Source organism: Rhea pennata, chromosome 5 (assembly GCF_028389875.1).
Source record: "Rhea pennata isolate bPtePen1 chromosome 5, bPtePen1.pri, whole genome shotgun sequence".
Classification (NCBI taxonomy): Eukaryota; Metazoa; Chordata; class Aves; order Rheiformes; family Rheidae; genus Rhea; species Rhea pennata.
Window position 1 is genome coordinate 24,838,053 of NC_084667.1, and position 20,287 is coordinate 24,858,339.

Consider the following 20,287-nt stretch of genomic DNA (forward strand, 5'->3'; position numbering starts at 1 on the left):
TCAAATTAGAAACACATTATGCTTCTGTAAAATTGGTCATCTAAAATTCACAGATATTTTTAAACTTATTTATGGTAAAAGCCATATTTGTAATATAATACTATCTGCTTAAATAAAACATTATTATTTTTCCCCAGAAGAATCTTCTCATTCCCTTTGCTAAGCTTCAAGTGTATCTTAAAAATTTATTATGTTTCTAAGTTGCATTATTTTATGCATTTAGAGAGTGCTAGAGCCAGACATGAGCTACTCTTCTGCACAGAATGTCTTCCCTGCTTGCTAGTTTTCAAAGAAAATGCCCTTCTCTACAGCTACCTTGATGATATATAAAACCAAAACATTTGCCTACACATTAAGGAGCAGTTTAATTAAAATTCTGTAGCATTCTTTTAAATTCTGGCAACTAGGTCTCTGGAAGTTCAACAAGAAAAAATGTTTATGGTAGGAATCTGCCAAAAGAGCTCTTTCATAATTTCACATATGCTTCATGCCATGTGAAATGTACTGTAGCAATTCAGGTTGTACACAGAAATATGAGGGAAACCAGTGGAAGACAATGTTTTAAATATACTTTCTGATTTTTAGGAATAACAGAGGAAGAACGGCAGTTTTTGGCTCCTCCTATGTTGAAATTTACCAGAAGTCTTTCAATGCCTGACACCTCTGAAGATATCCCACCACCACCACAGTCCTTACCCCCTTCACCACCACCACCTTCCCCGTCTCTGTACAACTCTCCCAAGGTCCCAGCATCAAGAAGCTATGGAACAATTAAACCTGCATTTAATCAGAATTCAGGTTCAAAAATTTCTTTGGTTAGGCCTGAAAATGTGGGAACGATGATACGGGACAAAGGGATTTACTACAGACGAGAACTGGACCGTTACTCACTGGATTCGGAAGACTTGTACAGTAGGAGTGTCACATCTCAGGCAAATTTCAGGAACAAGAGAGGTCAGATGCCAGAAAACCCATATTCTGAAGTTGGGAAGATTGCAAGCAAAGCAGTTTACGTGCCAGCCAAACCAGCACGGCGGAAGGGGATGCTGGTGAAGCAGTCTAACGTTGAAGACAGTCCAGAGAAGACCTGCTCTATTCCAATTCCAACAATCATTGTGAAAGAACCATCTACCAGCAGTAGTGGGAAGAGTAGCCAAGGGAGCAGCATGGAAATTGATCCTCAGTCTTCAGAGCAACCTGGGCAACTCAGACCTGATGATAATTTAGGTGTCAGTAGCCCATTTGCAGCAGCCATCGCTGGAGCAGTGAGGGACCGGGAGAAGCGGCTGGAAGCAAGGCGCAATTCTCCAGCCTTCCTTTCAACAGACTTAGGAGACGAGGACATTGGGCTAACGCCACCAACACCACGTATGAGGCAATCTAAATTTACTGATGAAGGAATGTTTAGTAGTGAAGATGGTTTTCGACAGCTTATGTCACCAACTCCGATTCCCACACCGAGAGAGTCTGAAAATCTTTTTAATAGTAGTGAACCCAGCAATCAAAGTGATTCAAGGACATTAAATGCTTCATCCAAAACAAAAGGTACTGAAAACAGTACAGTGGCAGCTAAGTCCACAAATGCATCCAGCTCAGATAACTATGTTCACCCAGTCACAGGAAAGCTATTAGACCCAAACTCACCACTAGCCCTTGCTCTCTCTGCCAGGGACAGAGCCATGAAAGAACAAACACAGCAAATTCCAGGCAAAGGAGAAGCTGGTAAAGCAGACCTTAACAAACCACTTTACATCGATACAAAGCTGCGACCCAATATTGAAACGACATTTCCTGTTACTGCTACTGTCACTAGGCAAAATACGCGTGGTCCGTTGAGAAGGCAGGAGACTGAGAACAAGTATGAAACAGATGTGGGGAAAGAAAAGAAGGCTGAGGAGAAGAAGAACATGTTGATAAACATTGTGGATACTTCACAGCAGAAGTCAGCTGGCTTGTTAATGGTTCACACTGTGGACACAGCAAAGTCGGATGACACACCTGAAGATGAAGAGGAGAAGCGAGTGGAAATGGAACCGAACCCTGAAAACTCCCCGCCAGAGAGACCGAAAGGGAGTGAGGATGCAGAGGGTGAGCTGAGTGTACCCGCTGCGCCGGAGCCACCAGCGTCTCCCTGCAAAACCATCGTCGCAGCGAGCTCTGTCGATGACCCTGTCATCTTGCCATTCCGCATCCCTCCCCCACCCTTAGCATCAGTTGATATTGATGAAGAGTTTATGTTTACTGAGCCCCTACCACCTCCCTTGGAGTTCGCTAACAGCTTTGATATCCCTGATGACCGCTCGGCTCCCAGTTCTGCTCTGACAGACTTGATGAAGCAAAGGAAAAATGGAACACCTTCACCTGCACCATTTACCCCCAGCCAGTCAACCAACTCCTTAGACAGTAAAAAACAAGTGGGTCTTTCAAACTGTTTGCCTGCCTCCTTCCTGCCACCCCCTGAAAGCTTTGATAACGTCACTGACTCTGGGATTGAGGAGGTAGATAGTCGAAGTAGTAGTGACCATCACTTAGAGACAACCAGCACTATCTCAACAGTGTCCAGCATCTCTACCTTGTCCTCGGAAGGTGGCGAGAACTTGGATACTTGTACAGTCTATGCAGATGGGCAAACATTTCTGGTGGACAAACCCCCAGTACCTCCTAAGCCAAAAATGAAGCCCATAATTAACAAAAGCAATGCACTTTACAAAGATGCGCTAATTGAAGAAACTGTGGACAGCTTTGTTATTCCGCCTCCCGCTCCGCCCCCACCTCCGATCAGCACACAGCCCAATATGGCTAAAGTTGTTCCCCAAAGGACATCTAAGCTATGGGGTGATGTGACGGAGGTGAAAAGCCCGATTCTCTCAGGCCCAAAGGCTAATGTTATTAGTGAGTTGAACTCAATACTGCAGCAAATGAACAGAGAGAAATCCTCAAAGCCAGGGGAAGGATTGGAGTCACCTACTGGAACAAAAACTGCAAGTCTCAGTACAAGGTAACTGTAATTAGCAACATAATTTACTGATAAAAGGTTGATTTAGTCCCCTAATTTTCCCTTCAAATTTCATATGTTAAAGAAGTATATACCTTTTATTGTACATATTTGCTTAATGAATAGTCTGTGACAAACAGTTTCACAGAAGGGAAGAAGTTCCTATATCACCAGTGTGTCTGTGGTCTACATCACCTTTTTTTTTTTTTTTTTTGATGGAATTGAATCAAGAATAGTTGCCTTTGTGTGGGTGGCAGCTCTTGGTCCTTTCCAACTTTGAGGACTGTTTCCACAAACTATTCAGTTGTTTGGATGTGAAATACTTAGATTTATGTTTAAGTAGCACATTTTTCTCTATTACTTTCTATTTTAAAATGCAGTAGTAATTTAAATTTTCTTCAGTACCGTAACTTATTTTGGCTACAAATGGGAAAAAAACCCATTTTTGTTGAGACCTAGTTCACATTCAGTGCATGGTATTATTTAGTTCATGCAGATATCTCAGATAATCTGCAGTATTATGAAGTATAAAGCTACTTATCTGTGATTATCAGCTAATCATTTGTTGCAATCACTTTGCACTGTTCATATTATTACTAAACTGTTAATTCATCATCTCTACCCCTTATTTGGGGTATTATGGGTTTTCAGTTTGTTTTGTGTTGTGCATGGTTATTTAGTGAATAGGCTATGATGTTTACAGGTTGAAGGATGTTGTAAATTTCTACCAAGAGCACCATCACTGCTAATTTAGTGCAACTCATCCTTGTAGACTTGGTTTCCAAAAGAGTTTACAGAAAGTAAGTGAGAGAATTGCAGAGAGCCACCATGTCCTGCTGCAGAGGAGCAGCCGCGTTGTCCTGTGCAAAACACAGAACAGCTGGATGCTGCTCTTACTAGAAAAGAAAAAGCTACGCTTGGCAAAACAGAAGCAATTAACAGTGGTGAAATATTCAGATGCTATTAGGTGAAGGCACAAGTAATTGTGTTGTCACATTGATATGCAATATGGATATAATATCTAGAAATCCACACTTGTTTTTTTTTTTTTTTTTTTTTTTTTTAAAGTGATTTATGTTAGTTTTATGAGAGCCCGAGGTATTTCTTTTTGTGGCACAGAATGGTTTGGCCTTACATATAGCAGTCTTTTACTGCAATGCTGCAAATATTTTGCTGTGGCCTACTCCATAGAAATGCCTTTTTTGCCAAAAATAGCACTAGTTTTGGGGCTGTTTTAAATATGCCATTTAAGTAAATTTTCTCAAAATTATTCTGCTGGATGGTAAATAACCCAGCCTTTGAAAAGCATGCATAAAAAGATGATTTGGTTTTATGGAGAGAGTGACTCTGTTAATTGCAAATGACACCTCATTCAGATTGATCACACAGCGTTGTGATCAAAAGCCTCAGTTAGGTAGATATATAATTTCCTGCCACATGTAAGTTGTTACTGATGACAGGAAGGTATGATGGTTCATAGAGAATTTTTAGAATAAAGAGAGAGAGGGAAAATGCCAAAATTCTGGAATTCCTGTCACTGATTGCTTACTAAATGGAGCAGAAATTGAGGAGCCTGTACAGAAAAAAGGCTTAATACATGAAAAGCAAATACCATGTAAACTGTGCAAGAAAAAAAATGATACATACTGGCCTGGCCATTTGATGAGGACAATCTTTAAACAAAAGTTAGCACAGCAGTGTAACCGTGTCCATTTGAGAATACCTTGGGCAATCATAAAATCCTCAGTTATCATGGACTAAGTTTACACTACATATGGCTTGTCTTGTATCTACAAGACAAGCAGAATCTGACCATTTCATTCCCTACTGTTTTTTCTTATGTCTTTAAGAATACTAGTTTCACCTAAGCTTGATCATCTTGTTAAGCCATATGAATCTTACCTCTGACTTTGTTATGTATGTTACATGTTGTTTGTGTTTTAGACTGATTGTTATTTCCAGGTTACAGTAGAGATCCTTTTCATTCCTGTTTTATTAGTAAATAACTGTGAGACAAGTAACTACATGGTACTGTAAATATGTCACAGTGCTGCATTTCTGAGAGGAAAATCAAATGTCGAAGCAAATGGAGAGGCGTCTTTTTTGTGAAAAGAAACTTAAACAGGTATAAAGGCTGGAAACATTTTTTTTTTTTTTTTGGAAGAACTGTTAAATGACTTTTTTGGAGAAAAGCAAGCTGTCATGGAAACAAGAGTAATCCCGTATATGTTATATTGTAGAGAAAGTTTAGAGAGTTCTTTTTAACGCTAAAACCTAGGACGACCAAGTGCAGAGCTTGTGACTCCCTTTTCTGTTGGTAGCGTTTGGAAGAGAGCTGGGAGGTTTAGCTTAGAGAATGCAGGAATTCTGCTGAATTAAAGAACAACTCATTAGCTCTGCTAAAGGGAAAAAGATAAAAAATGAGTAGGCCTGTTCATATCTTTCAGCCAAAGAGAGGTTTTGGAAAGTGTTATAAATAGTAACACTGTTCACAGGCTCGCTTGGGTTATGTTCGCATCGTTCAGCACTAACAGCCTGATAAAATTAAAAATATATATTTGTTCATTGTGAAAGGTATGAAGTTATAGCCCAGATAGCATTTCTAAATATCACCAGAAGTTATTTTTGCACAGCTAGTAGACATACAATTACAGTTCAGTCATGGCAGTTGCACTGTTAAGGTAGCCTAGAGGTGAATTAAACTGTGGATAGTTGCATAATGGCTCGCTACAGAAAACCGTAAAATATATTTTTGTATGTTTTTGATAAATGAGGACTATGAAGAAGTTACTCTATAGTACTGAGCAGCAATTCTCTCTCAATTATTACATTAGAAAAGGCCTAGACCTGCTTTTTTCTTCATATGTTGTTTTAAAAAGAATTCAATACTGTGTATTTATAATTTTCAATTGTTCTTACGGAAACACTGAGTTTAAAGATTTTCAAATAGAGCATGGAAACATTTGGCTGGACACCATCTGCTTCTCAGCAGCAGTGACCAGCTGGGGGAAAGGAGAGAGGAGGATGGAAGGGGAAAGAAAAAGAGGAAGAAGCAAAAGGATGTGCTTGCTTAATTTATACAAGTAAAAGCATAACTAAAGTATTTGATCAGAAGGTACCAGACTGCAGCTTTTTAATCAATATAGGTTCATTGCACTCCTAATCTTGGGCATCGTTTGCTTTAAGAAATTTTGGGGCTCAGTCTTGACTGTAAAATTTTTTTCTAGTTTCTCTGTGTAATCTAGGTTTTAAATCCAAGGCCATAATATGCAAGTGTCACGTCCTCCGCTTTCTGCCCAGCCTTCCTTGCAGAAGGGGTCCCGGGTGCTCGGGCATGGCTTTCTCTGGGAGCCAGGAGCTGAGAGTCCAATGATGAATTTTGGTCATAATTTCCATTTCTGAATTTGGATATGCCCAGACACAGAGCTAAAAGGGGGGAGGGGGATGGAAAGCCAGTTTTTTGGAAGGTGACTCTCTGTTGTCAGGAGTGGGACAGAAGGCATGGGAAGTGCAATAACAGAATCGACTATTATGGTGTAAATATAGCAGTGCTATAAATTCACTTAAAAAGCCCCTGGCTTTTATACGGAGCTGATAAAAGAAATAGGGAGAAGACTAACGCGAGGTTTTTCTCAGGCTAGCAGACTAGTGCTTACTCTGCGAACCGCGGAGTTGCTTAGCAACGTAATGATCTGTGCAACCTGGAAGAGCGACTGAATAATGTCAGCGTGATTAGCACAGAATAAACCTAGTGGCTCTGCAGGAGAAGAAACGCAGCCCCCAGTGAGAACATCGTCTTTCCACCATGACTTCACCCCATTCAGTGTACTAACGGGGAATAATGAACAGTAACTGTTACTGGTCTCACTGTCTGCACACCAAAATTATCAATAGCTTTGCCATAGGAGGAAGCAACTTAAATTTTAAATGGTGCTTATGTTTTTCTGGCCGTGTTGGCGGACTGCTCTAGTGCCCTTTGTGGCAGGTTGGGCATCTTTCTTACTCGTGATAAATGCTTGTTATAAATGGAGTTATTATATATAAGGAGTTGTGGAGGCTGCTTAACCACGCAGGATTAAATCCTTTAGGAAAAATAATTTGTATTGTGTTGATATAGCTCATATAGTTTTAAAGGTCAAACTGCCTATAGTAAAGGTTTTTATGGATGTGTGATTTTTATTTTTTAATAAATACCTGGAAAGTTCCTACTTTTCCACAATCAGGTAAGGCAGAACTGAACTTGGTAGTGAGTCCTGCACAGTGACTGATCCTACCTTTGCTTTATTGTGAGGAATCTCTGGATTTTACAGTTTATGAAACACATCTCTTGTGGGATAATTCTAACGCCTTGCTTTTACAGTTTACTATTGTGTCCATTAGGTTCATTTCATTTCGCTAATTGTTTGTCAGCCGGTTTCACAGGATTGCTTGCTTTGTAAGTAATTTCTGCAGTGTTTCAGTCATTCCATTTTGTCATTTTTATTTGCTCTCATGACTGCTGTTGTCAGAAGAGGGTCATGCTGAAGTGCCATGAAGTAAGTGACAACCATAAAGCGTAGAATATTCTGTGTTGTACATTTTGCTTTTTCTTTAATGCTCACTCATTGTTATTGCATTTTAATGATTTCAGTGTTGACTTTGTTACAGAGTGCTATGTGGATTAGCTCACCCTAATCCAGAAATGGTAGCCATTCTAAAAACCAGGAATAGCATGTACTCTCAAACTGAAGTAAAAGCCACTTTTATCAGAGAAGTATTCAGCAAAGACTTTCGTAACGTGGGCACCCAAGACTGGATCCCTGAACTAGGCTGGGCACCTACATAAAGAGCTTCATTTTTCAAATGTGCTCAAATTCTGCAGGGTTTTTGGAGGGTGTGATTAGTGCAGTTTTAGGTACTTTTGTGAAGTTAAAAATAAAGGCAAACTAACCTCCAGATAATCAGGCTCTGCTGTAGTTGTAGCTGCTAAATCTCTCCTCATTTTAGGCGGTGAGTTTTTTCCCTTTCTGCTTCCAGCCTGCCCTGGTGTTTTCACCTCCACCTCTCCGGGTGCAGACTGCCCAGCCTGCCGAGGCCACCTCCGGGCCCGCTCCCCGTCGGGCCCATTCCCTTTCCGCCTGTTGCCAGCTCTTTCCTCCAGCCACGTTGAACCTGTTGGTTTTGAACGGATTCCCACAGACCTTTAATGATTATTCTTTGCTTCAGCTGGTACAGTATTGCTTGCAGCGGACACTAACCATTTCTCAATTCTTCCCACTAAAGTACCTCCATTACAAGAAGCGCTGTATCCTGTCAGTCATCGCATCAACCCGTATTTTCACTCCTCCCCCCCCCCAAACAGACAATTTACTGTCTTCCTCCCTTTCCTAACATAAAATTTTAAAAATAAAACACAAAAATACAAATATTATAGGAAATAAAGACAAAATTTTGGTTTTATATGTCCTCATAAACCTGCGAAAACCTAATATCACATTATAGCCCTGTGTATATTCATTGATTGTCTTTTTTGTTAAGATTTTTTTTCTCTAAGACAGTGCAAGAGCTTTGTCAGAGACAGCAAGTCTTGGCAAGTTCCAGGACAGAACAGCTCTCATGAGAAGAGCATGAGTTCATTTGAGTTTCACATCCTTTTACATCCTTTGAGTTTTACTCCTAGGAGCTGTTGCAGCATGCCTTCTTTCACTGAGTTGCTGTGGGTATTAACAGTACACTTTGATCCTGCAAATCTGATCTAAAATTTAAAAGAATGTCTTGCATCCAAGCTGCGTTGATGGCTTTTATACTTGGAGAGGGCATCATTGTGACATAGGAATTACATATTTTGATTTTAATATGAGACAATATGTAATGGGCATTGCAATCAATACTGTCTTAAAACAGAGAATGTTTATAAATTGCTACCATATGCTGATTCTATTAAGACAAATTTTATTTCAGATAATTATCATACTTTTTACCTTTTGAATTATACAGTTCAAATGCAATTTAGGTTTAGGCAGGTTTAACTTAGATTTAATATGTTTAGTATAACGGATGATCAAATAAGGCTTGAGAAATTTTATTAAAAACTTGAAAAATCCACAGCATAGCAGAAACGTGTCTACTTTCCTGCTGGCAGATACTTGCCCCCTTATTGAACAGGATACTGATCAACCGTGACATCCAAGACAACTCTTGGTGTCAAGGATGTATCTGCATCGCAGATCATATTGTAGATATCATAAATCATCATTAAGATGGATAGGAGTTACACAAAGGTGTGTATTTTTTCATGAATTACAATCATATTATGGCAGTCTATGTAACACTGAGTTGATATGGCAAGTAAAAGAAGGGGGGAAAAAAAGGAAAGGAAAAAAAAAGAAGGGAAAAATTAGTCTTGGGCTTTAGACTGGAAAAATTGGAAATGCTGTTTTTGGTTTTGGCAGACTGCTGTGACCTTCAGAAGGGCTCTGTCCATACCGTAAATGCAGGCAGAGCTGGTGCCAGTGCCAGCTGAAGCACAGCACCATGGAGCTTTGCACACACTTCCTCACCCAGGTTGCTGGATAGTGTTGCAGGCAGCAGTGACCCCAGACTGCTGTGATTAGATCAGCTGTCATCTTCCAGCTAGTTGCTTTAAAGTCAGCTCTAAATAGCACTGCCATTGCAGCAGTGACTAGTGGGGACACATCTGTGGTTCAGTCTATATCTGTGCTCCCAAGTGTGCCGTCGCATTAATGACTTTCTCAGAGAAGGTGTGTTGCTGTAGGATTACGCTTTTATGTTTGTTGTTGTTGGTGAAGTGCTCTGAGCTTTCTGAAATGAGGGCATCATTAAAGGGTTGATATTTATAATAGCTTGAGTACTGATGTGTCTATAAACTGAGCTGATGTTGCAACCTCATTCAGCAACTAAAACAAGTATTTTTCTTATCCTAATTTCAGAGTTCTCTTTTACTACTATGTGGTCCTGAACCCATGCCTTGAAAAAAGCAAGATGCCCACAGATCTTTCAATATTGCTTGTAGCCACAAGAAGTTATTACTGTGATCCAGGTTGACAGGAAGAGCAAAGTACAATCGTGCCTGTATTGCATTGCTCTCCTCGTGTTACTGCCTGTGGGACTGAGGAGGTTAGATAACACTAGTCTGAGGAATGCTTAAAATGACAGCACACAGTTTGCTTTTTGGGAGTTCGTGTTAGTGGCTTAGTATAATTTGTTTAAAGGAACAGTGAGAACGGTTTCCAGGACAAGGGTGTACAGGGGGTCTGTGAAAGGAGCAATATGCAGAAGAAGCACAAAAGTAAGTTACCAAGTGGGAGGTGGACACTGAACCCAGAGCTATCAGTTAAGTAACAGGAGTGATCTGCCAGTGTCTAGCATAATACAGGATGGTTTTTCATCATCTATTTGGTATTGCCACAATTGATAGGAATACAAAACTGTAATTTCTGATACTTGCAATACAAGAAAGTTAAATAAAAGGTTCACTGCAAATAGAGAGATAGGGAGAGACCCACATTTATACAGAACTCTTCTTTCCCTTCGTGTAATCACTAAGAGAGCATTATCCCAAGCTCTTTCAAAGCACTTTTTTTGTTGATTTAAAATGATATCATACCTTATTAAGGTATGTAAGACTCCTAAGGCTAAGTTAAAGTAGGTAGAAATAATTTGCTCCCTGTGGTTAGCAGAATTTAGTAGTTTCTTGCCACAGACTTATTTTTAAGAATGTTTAGCTCCCGTCCTGAAAGACAACTGGAGCCATTAAGCTCCAAACAAATCACAGGAAGCTCTCAAAACCTTGCCAAGTGTTTCCTTTCTTTATAAAATTACAGTGACACAAGTGCTGGAAGTATTGCGCCTACTGTGTTTTAAAAGTGAAGTACTGGTATTTCAACCCTCAGAAGGATCCCCCTGTTCCCATTGAAATATATGGAACAATTTGTGGGAAGTCGGTGGGATTGTTTGTGTGAATAATAGCATGTATATTCTCCAGGGAGTTATTCTTGGTGCTTTTCTAATGACAGAGTATTGGAGTTTTATTTGAAAGATACTCACTATGATACGAACGTGCTCTGAATCTCAGTGTAGCAGTGCTCTAAGTTATGTGATGCCTAGTTTTGTGGCTTCTTGATTTCTCTAACATTAATTACATGCCGAAGACCCAAGCATGGTACACGGAGCAGGTGGGACTGGGATTCGTGATAGCCAGCAGCAAACCAAGCAAACACTGAGAAAGGCCTCCAGTTCAGTATTACGAGGGCTCTGGAGAGTAGCTGTGGCTGCAGTAAAGTTGCTATGGGAGAGAGGGGTTAATAGCTCGTGAGCATTGCCTCTGGTTCTCTGCCTATGTTTTTTCTTTTCGGCAATGGGTCGTTAGGGGGAGCAGGTTAGACCAGCTGATGAGGAAGTGTGTACCACCATCTTTTTAATTAAAGTTTTAACCACTACTCCTTTCAGGAAGTAGAAGACCAAATTCAAGTCACTCACCTTTTTGTGGGAGTTCACAGTTACGTTGCATTGGGACCTCCATTCAGTGAGACAGGGTGCGACCCTACACACAGAATCCTGCTTCCCAGGGTCACAGCAAGATTCAGCACGGCTTCATAATTCCCTAGGAGAGGGGGCATGACAGGGGCGGTATGATTTGCAAAGCCTATCTAGTGGTGAGGGACATACCTCAGGGATAGCCGGTGTAGGTCTGACTCCTGCTGCATGAACCGTATTTGGTATTTCACTTAGCAACTGTTAACTCAAAATATTTAAGCAGTCATTCAGGCAGAGACCCAGTTGCTTCCACGGCAGCACTTTATATGCAACCACGCTCACTCTTTGGCTGTCCCCATTAGATCTTTCGTGCACGGTGGTGAAACTGCATTACTAACAAAAGCATTGGTTTTTGCCATTGCATACCAAAGGCATCTTTAGTTCTTCCCAGGGCATGACAGGTCGGGACTGGGGACAGCCTGGCACCAAGATATGGAATGTATTTGGTGTTTGGGTTGGAAATACAACTACAGCTTGCTAAAAATCATCTTCTGGAGCTGCTGGCATCACTTTAGGGCTAATAGAGAAGGCCTGGGCTCCCTGCTTAAGACTCCAAGTGCCTAAAATTAGTTGGCTGAAGGTTTCCGGTTGGTAGGGAGTTTTAAAAATGAAAAACTCTGGAGTTCAAGGCAGCTTCAGGTGGAGATCGTGAAGTGCACACACTAACTGGCAGCGTTCGCCCTGAGAAGTAGAAGCTGTGGGATTAGCCATTTTGAGCATACTAGAATCTCGACCTTCCACTTCTAAATCTGTTCTAAGCCACTAGACAAAAGTAGAGTTCACCCACCCTGTCAGTCTCAGCATCAGCACTAGCCTCGCAGGAAGTCTTGTGCATGCCAAGTTTGGAATCTCACATTTCCTTTAAGCAAGAGAAATGTCAGTGGCTTGATCACAACTACAGCATCTCTGGGCATGCACAGTAACAAAAATTTTGTCTCCTAACTTTTGCAGTGAAACCACTGAAGTATAATTTCCATGTAAAAAGCAATGCAAAAGTCCTTTTATAAAGCGTAGTCAGAAGGACTGTTTCATTTTTAAAGCGTGAGAAGGCCTTCTGAACAGAAAAGGAAATAGGAGGAGCTCTGAGCATGTTCTGTGAATGAGTAGGAATTCAAATATACCCTAAAATTCACAAATAAGTAGATGCTTAAGTATCCGAAATCCAAGTTAATAACATGCTTCAAATGGTTTCCATAACAAGAGTATTATTAGCTACATTATCTTACAGTGTATAAAACTGATAGGCCAAAGCTGAAAGGAAGGATCCCACCCCTCCATTCAGTGAAGGGAAGATCAACTCCTGTTTGTGCTTCCTTGGCAACACAAAGGGCCTCTGTGCTTATTATACATCGTTTTTCTCATGTAACTATGAGTCAATTTATTGTAGCCTGTCAAAGGAAAAATATGCTCTGGAAAGTGTTTTTCCGACCTGCTCATAAACAGAGGTTTTGTTTTTATTCATGGCTTACCATTGATGATTGTTTCATGGGAGAGATTTAATGATGTCTGAGTAGTTTTAACCTGATACTGCTCATACGAAAAAGCAAAAAAGTGTCATTACAAAACCACGTTTACCATGTGTTGATATGGATGACCTTTCAGCTGGCTGCGGATGTGTCTAATTTCTCCCGTCTCTTTGCCATTTCAGGAGCACAGAAGTCATGAGTACTGTCTCAGGTACCCGAAGTACAACAATCACTTTCACTGTCCGCCCTGGAGCCAGCCAGCCGATCACACTGCAGAGCAGGTCCCCAGACTATGACAGTAGGACCTCAGGAGCAAGGCATGCTCCAAGCCCTGTGGTTTCACCTACAGAGATTAATAAAGACATCATGCCTGCTCCTCTGACTGCTTCTGCTTCAGCTTCATCTCCTTCTCCAACTCTGTCTGATGTATTTAGCCTACCCAGCCAGCCCCCCTCTGGGGACTTATTTGGCTTGACCACAGGGCGCAGCAGGTCTCCTTCTCCCTCAATATTACAACAGCCAATCTCAAATAAGCCTTTTACAACTAAGCCTGTCCACCTGTGGACTAAACCAGATGTGGCAGATTGGTTGGAAAGTCTAAACTTAGGTGAACATAAAGAAACATTTATGGACAATGAAATAGATGGCACTCATTTACCAAATCTACAAAAGGAAGATCTGATAGACCTTGGAGTGACTAGAGTTGGGCACAGAATGAACATAGAAAGAGCTTTGAAACAGCTGCTGGACAGATAAGAATAGCTATTTTGCCTCATAAACTTCTGTTGATAACTAGAGATGGGCTGGTACTGAAATACCCCAAATGCCTTGTCTGTCTGCGAGTGCCAGCCAAATTGGGGTGGGAGGGGGGAAATGTTTAATTCCTGGTACTCAGGTAACGCAGACTGTATGCTATGTGCCCAAACATAAATCTAAACATGTTACATGAGTGGGGCTATTCTATTTCAAAGTTGTGGGGAGATATGAGAGAGAGAGAGAGAGAGAGAGAGAGAGAGAGAGAGAAAATTGTTAACTTCAAAAGTATTATCATCTATTGATAATGCCATTCTGCTGGAACCATTACATACTAGTTTTTTTTTTTCAATTTAAAATTGCAAGCGCTTCACTTTCTTAATTTAAAAGCGCTATATTCGCTTCCTCACATTCATTCAGTCTCCTAACAGGTTTCCTTCCCAAACCTTTAATTCATTTTAAGAGGAGAGACACATGCTTCATTACCCTTTTAAACCATTTTTGTTAGTATTAGAGGCACAATTTTAAGGCAGGTACAAAAGTTGACATTACTGTTTTTTAACTAGTTTAGCTCTGTAATTTATTAGCAGTGAAGCTGGTTGCTCTGCTGGAATTAGTTCAAAGGTAACCTTGCTCTGTTTTACTTGGTATTTCTTTATTTCTGCAGTTATATTTAGTGCTCTTCCAAGGTGGCAGAACAAGTTCAATACATGCTCCATTGACTTGACCTGTAAGACGATGCAGAAGTTGCATAAACGCTAAGAAAGAATGCTCCCTTAGAGGTACAACAAAATGAAGCTAGTATGAACCTGAGACCCCCAGTTTTCAACCAGCTCAACTACTGCTAAGGCATAATGTGAACTCTACAAGCCAGAAACAGTTTGGGTTTATGTACAGATGCACCTTTTAGACTTCAAAGTCAGATACTCAAATATGCTGAACCCCGAGAGATACTGTTTAATTCAGTGACTCATAAGTGCTTAGCCATTTTGAACATCAGGTCAAGAGAAAAGAAGAAGAAAGATGAATGTTCCCATTGAAGTCAGTGGGAAGGTTGCCAGTATTTTCAGTAAGAGAGGGACTCTGGCCTGTTAGTAGAAATGGAAATGTTTCAGCTTGTTACAAAAAGAAAAGGGTAGAAAAAGCTAATACAAAGATGGAAAGAGGTCTGTAGTGTCTCAGAATGCAAATGTGCCAAGGGCCAGGAGAACTGGGTAGGTATCCAGTTTCTCATTTTTGTCATTTTTAACATGTACTGGCTTTTTGACAAGGCCAGCAGACTGAGCACTCACCGGAGAGCTGGCAGCTTCGCCCCGGCCTCCCGTGATTTCTTGGCACAGCTGCGGCGAGGTGCGGGGAGCGGTGCACCTGCGCTGCCACGGACCGGGCAGACGGACCAGGCAGACGGGGCTCCACACAGACCCGGCCACCCGTAACCGGCTGCCAGAGCCTGCCCTTTCCCGGAGACTTCAAGCCAGCAAGGGGAAACACACAGATTTGTTTATTCTGACTTTTTTTTTTTTTTTTAAGTTAACAAGTCTCTCTCTGCATGTTTGACCTCCCCTTGTAATTAACACCTCTTAATATCTGTGAGTTTTGTAGGTCTTTATTAACATACTATTCAACATGTTCCAGGTGGGTAAGTGGCGCGAGGTTGGCCAGACTGCCTACCTACCATACTTTCAGGTTCTCTTACGTTCTGCAAGGTACCTGAACTTTCTTTCCTTGATATGGTCCTTGATATGGTCCAGCCTATCTCTAATTTTTTTATTGTGATTATTTTTGCTCACAAACAAGTGTCTAATTAGGTCTGCAACAGCCCTAGTAAGAGTACATAAAGTTTAGCATTTTAAATATCTTTCTTTACTGCAAGTTTAAATAGTTGTACAGATAGTTTATAAGCACAATATTTTAAGAAAATAAGTGGCTGGTCTACTGGGCAGCCTTTGTGCCACTTCAGTGCTAGAAAGTTAAAAACAACAAAAACTTTTGTGGTTTAATACTATTTCTGTGGAATAATTATAAAGTCTTGACCTTTTTAAAAATCAACCTCATTTGGATGCATCTGAACCAGCAGAGCTGTGTTATATTTTCTATCTTTGCTAGAACTTCTACAAAGGAGGATGAATATTTCTTCAAAAGTGATTATAGTTACCAACGCATTGGATACTCATAAAAAGCAACGTATTTAGCCTCCTGCCCCCTTTATGGAACAACAAATCTTTTGACTTAACATCTGTTACTATGCTATATTTGTACTTGAAAGTTCCAAGTAACCTTGTAATAAAAACCAAGTACTAAGGCATTCTACTTTCAAGAGAACTGCGTTTTTCCATAGTCATCATAGAAAATGACAGTCTCATTCAGATAGTCAATACAGGCAACTTGAGGCCATCAAATAATACTTTAAGAAGTGTAAAAATGGTAATTTAGCCATCATTGTCTTCCATTTGGTGATATGACAGAATTCAGTAAATAAACCACTAATGCCATGCTCTTTTTATTTTTCCATTTTTTGTTTGTTTGTTTCTTTCTTTGGGTACAGTTGATATTACCTCTATAATATGTGCCAGAAAATACATTAGAAAATATGATAGTAAATGAAAATGTAGAAGTTGACTTTTAAGCTGCTTTTTAATCACAACCTTATTGTTGAATTTAAGTTTAATGAGTGCTGACATACACAGTAAATTACAGTTGATGGTAATCCCTTTCTTGAACAGGTGTGTTTCTTGCTCACGTATCTTTTCAGGTACTGAAAGAACAGGTACTATAAAATCAGTAGGAAAGAGATTTAAAACATTAAAGAGCTAATGAAATAGTTTATTTTTACATTGTGTCTTACAAACTAAACATAATGAGACCTGAAAGGACCTACTTTTACCAATAAAATACACCTCTGCCAAGATGAATTGGTCTCTAGCTCTGTTTGATGATTTTGCTACAGAAAGCAATAGTAACAGATACAACGTTGCCTCCGAGTATTTTCATCAGTCTGGAAGTGTTGGGGTGGGGGGGAGGAGAGAAGACCCTATCATTTCATGCTAGTATGATAGTGAAAAACAAGTTGTTAGAGATCTATGAAATACGTTATGATATTCTGGGTTTTAGGATCAACTTTTGTTTATATACTGTAATTTAAATAAATTGCATTTACATGCCTAGTTTCTGTAATATTTGTGTATACAATACCAAAATCTTACAAGATGTAAATTGTGTATAACTGCACAGACTCCTTTCCCTGGGTGTCTGAGAACATTTTAAGTTTGATTCATATATTATAAAATGACTAGATGTGACTGTTGATTTACAGAATTTACATATCACAAAAGTTAATTATTTGTGGTACTTAAGTTAATAAAAATAGTGATTTTTTTCTTAGTTTTTAAAAAGCATTACCCAGTTGATCTGGCGATGATTATGTGTATGAGCCACAAATATTGATAATTTTTCCATTACGTTTTTCTTTTTTTTTCTAGATATTAATATGTTTCTCGCTATAGTTTGTGTAACAACTTGTGTTCACGTTATCTATGTTGCTGTAATTTTTGTGCTTTAATTCCTCTTATTTCAACTGATTACAAATCAAGCTCCTGTAACTTGCACTTTTCCCCAATCCTTAATACTCTTGTATGGCAACCAAAATTACTGTAAGAAATAAATATAATATTGCACTAAGGTTGTGGTTCTGATTGCAAATAGAGAACACTGTCTGAATTTTTATTTTAAAAAAGTTGCCAGACTTGCAATCTAATGTATGAAAGAGCATAAAATGCTTTAACAAAACACAGATAGATAGAATTAAGGTAAAATAATTGATCTATTGGGAAAAATATTTGCTTTTTTTTCCTTTTGGTTAAAGCATCTTTTATGCTGAACATTAGTTCATTTTCTGAATTTCAGATTCCTGTGTGAAATTTGAAAGGAAAAAAAAAATGAGCCAAGAGTTAGAAAATATGTTTATATTTGTCTTGAGGTGGATTTCAAATAATCATCACTTTTTTTTCCTTGACTGAGTGTGTGTGTGGGGGGGGGGGAATGCACGCTCTCAACTTACTACTACTACTGATCATATAAAGCACTCAATTGTGGATTTATTCTGCAATTTAATGAGGCACTGAGAATTCAGGGAGGGGGAGCGCCTCGGGCTTTTGTAGGAAAGAGCAGCTTTACAGAGAGAAGAAACCAGCATTCCTTATCAGAACTTAGCATGTTGTGACTAGAAGTGTACCAGCAAGTTGTATTTGTACTGTGAATAAAAGACGCTTAGAATGGAGAGAAAAGGAAAAAAAGGAAACATTTCACATCTTTTTTGGCTTAATCTAAAAATTTGTTTTTCTGTCTTACAATGGTGATGAACTGAGTAAGTTTGGGGTTTTTTTTATTTTTATTTTTTAAGATATTGGAATAAATGCTTGGAACTGTTGCCATTTGGTTTCATATGTTCCTTAACTATTATTCTCTTCCTCAGATGTTTTAGCTCATGTTTTCTGTAGTTACCATTTATTTCTCTCATATTTTTCCAATAACAGTTCCGTGGCAGCTTTGTTTTGAAAAGAAAGACATCAGAAAAATCAGTCTTCATTTTTGTTCAGGTGTTGTGGTAATCCAGTGATTAACAAACATCTTATTTGTATCTAAGTAAGTAAGTCCACTATTTACAGTGCAAAACAAAGAACACTTTGCCATTGTCAATGCTCTTCTTCAAGGAAATCAGAGGATCTGATCGTTGCTGTTGTTGTGTACATTGTTTCAGTATGTTGTGTCTTGTTCTTGTTTTTCTGTATTTTTCTGTATTTTTCTGTATTTTTCTTGCATTGTGTGGACTTTCATTCTTTTTGTACAAAAATATGAAAAGAATAGCAGCTATGATGGGACATCCAGAATAGCATGATTGTAACAATACTTCAGAACATATGGTTAAAAAAAAAAAGTGCCTTAGAATTTTCAACCTGGATACAATTATACTGTATTTAACACAAAGAGCTTTACCTTCAGGGTATTTTTAAAGTACTTGATAAAGAGTTTGTAGTGCTGGTTTTTGAAGTTAGTACTCCATATCACTGCATTAGCAAAAATGGTTTTAAAAACTGAAATGATTTACATATTATTTAGAAACACTTTCTGCATCATGAGACTGAAGTGATTTATTCAAATCAAGTAAAATAAGGGAAAAATGAGATGAGACTGGTTTTTTTAATTAAATTTACCACCATAAGTATATGCTCAGTTATTAATATAGTTGACATATACTGTATTTCAATGACAAAGTAACAGTGATAAACCAAGCTTACCTACACATTTAATGAACTTGTTTTCTAATGCTGACATCTAGTGGAGGTTGATGGACATAGTCGCAGAGCAATACAAGATCTTTGAAAATATGTATTTATTTTAAACGATAGGCATTCTTTCTACAAGAGGTCATTTTAGCCATTTTTTTACTATATCAAGTTAGCCTGAATATTTAAGCCAGAAAGCAAGGCTGACTGTGTAATTATACAAATTACATAATGAATGAGAAATCTTTAAAGAACTGTAATGTGTTTTCTGGTTTATATGTGATTATGTTTTATTAATTTTATGTTTACCATCCCCATGAGTGTTCATCTGCATCAAGCATGTTTTTTTTATGAGAACACAGTTTTTGTCTCCACTGCTGAAAATCTTGGACTGTTTTGAACGATTGCAATCAAACATTGCAATCTGATTAGCAGCAGATATTTCAGCTCCAAACTGCAAATGAGTGCAAGGTATTTAGATTAGGAATTAGTTCAGTGTAGCTGATATAGATGATTATTTCTCAGAATTATATGCCGAACTGAAATTTGATTTTTGACGTAAAATCTAAGTTTTCCTCAGGACTCATGCTAGAAGAAATACATGCACGTGTGTGTGAGCTCTTGTACACTTTTAATGTAAAGGTTTCTAGACAGCCTTAGAAATTAATGTGCAAATAGGAGACTAGTGTTGCATGTGCTTAAAAATGTATTGGAATAAATGTTGATGTGTATTCTTTGCTTTGAAAAATCTGAAGAGAATACAATACACAGAAATCTCAAAATATAATTAATGTTTTAATGGGTTATTGTCCACTGCTATTTTTGCATTATTTAATTGTCTCTAATCTCCTGACTTTCTTATTTACTTAAAAGTAATTCCTTACAATTTCTGAAAGAAAATGTTGGGATAGGTGAAACTGCATTTTTAGGGAGATATAACTTCTCTGCTCCATGGACTTCAGAAACCTGAGATTCATCCTCCTAAGGATATTCTTTTTCAAGTACAATCCTGAGGGAAACACAGCCTCATTATGAGGATATAAAGAGTATTACTTCACAACACCTTAAGTGGAATCGTATTTGTCCATAAATTCTGGAAACTGTCAAGCGTGGTACTCCATACCTGATTTCATTTAACCTGCCCCCAGAACATATTTAGTGAGGAACTATTGTGATCACATCATTAATCTTTTGGGGTTTTTTTGACCTAATTTCAGGTTAATATCATGTTCTTTAAGATGTATCATGACAAAATC

At 38.8% G+C, this 20,287-nt stretch overlaps 1 protein-coding gene across 2 annotated transcripts in view; it reads left to right on the forward strand.

The window, feature by feature from the left end:
* Positions 1-13,752, forward strand: part of SHANK2 (SH3 and multiple ankyrin repeat domains 2) — a 306,101-nt gene extending 292,349 nt beyond the window's left edge. For both annotated transcript variants that reach the window (XM_062576509.1, XM_062576510.1), the window contains 2 exons: positions 586-2,998; positions 13,179-13,752. In XM_062576509.1, the coding sequence (XP_062432493.1) occupies positions 586-2,998; positions 13,179-13,752 (2,987 nt within the window). The remainder of the gene's footprint in view (positions 1-585; positions 2,999-13,178) is intronic.
* Positions 13,753-20,287: the final 6,535 nt, after the last annotated feature.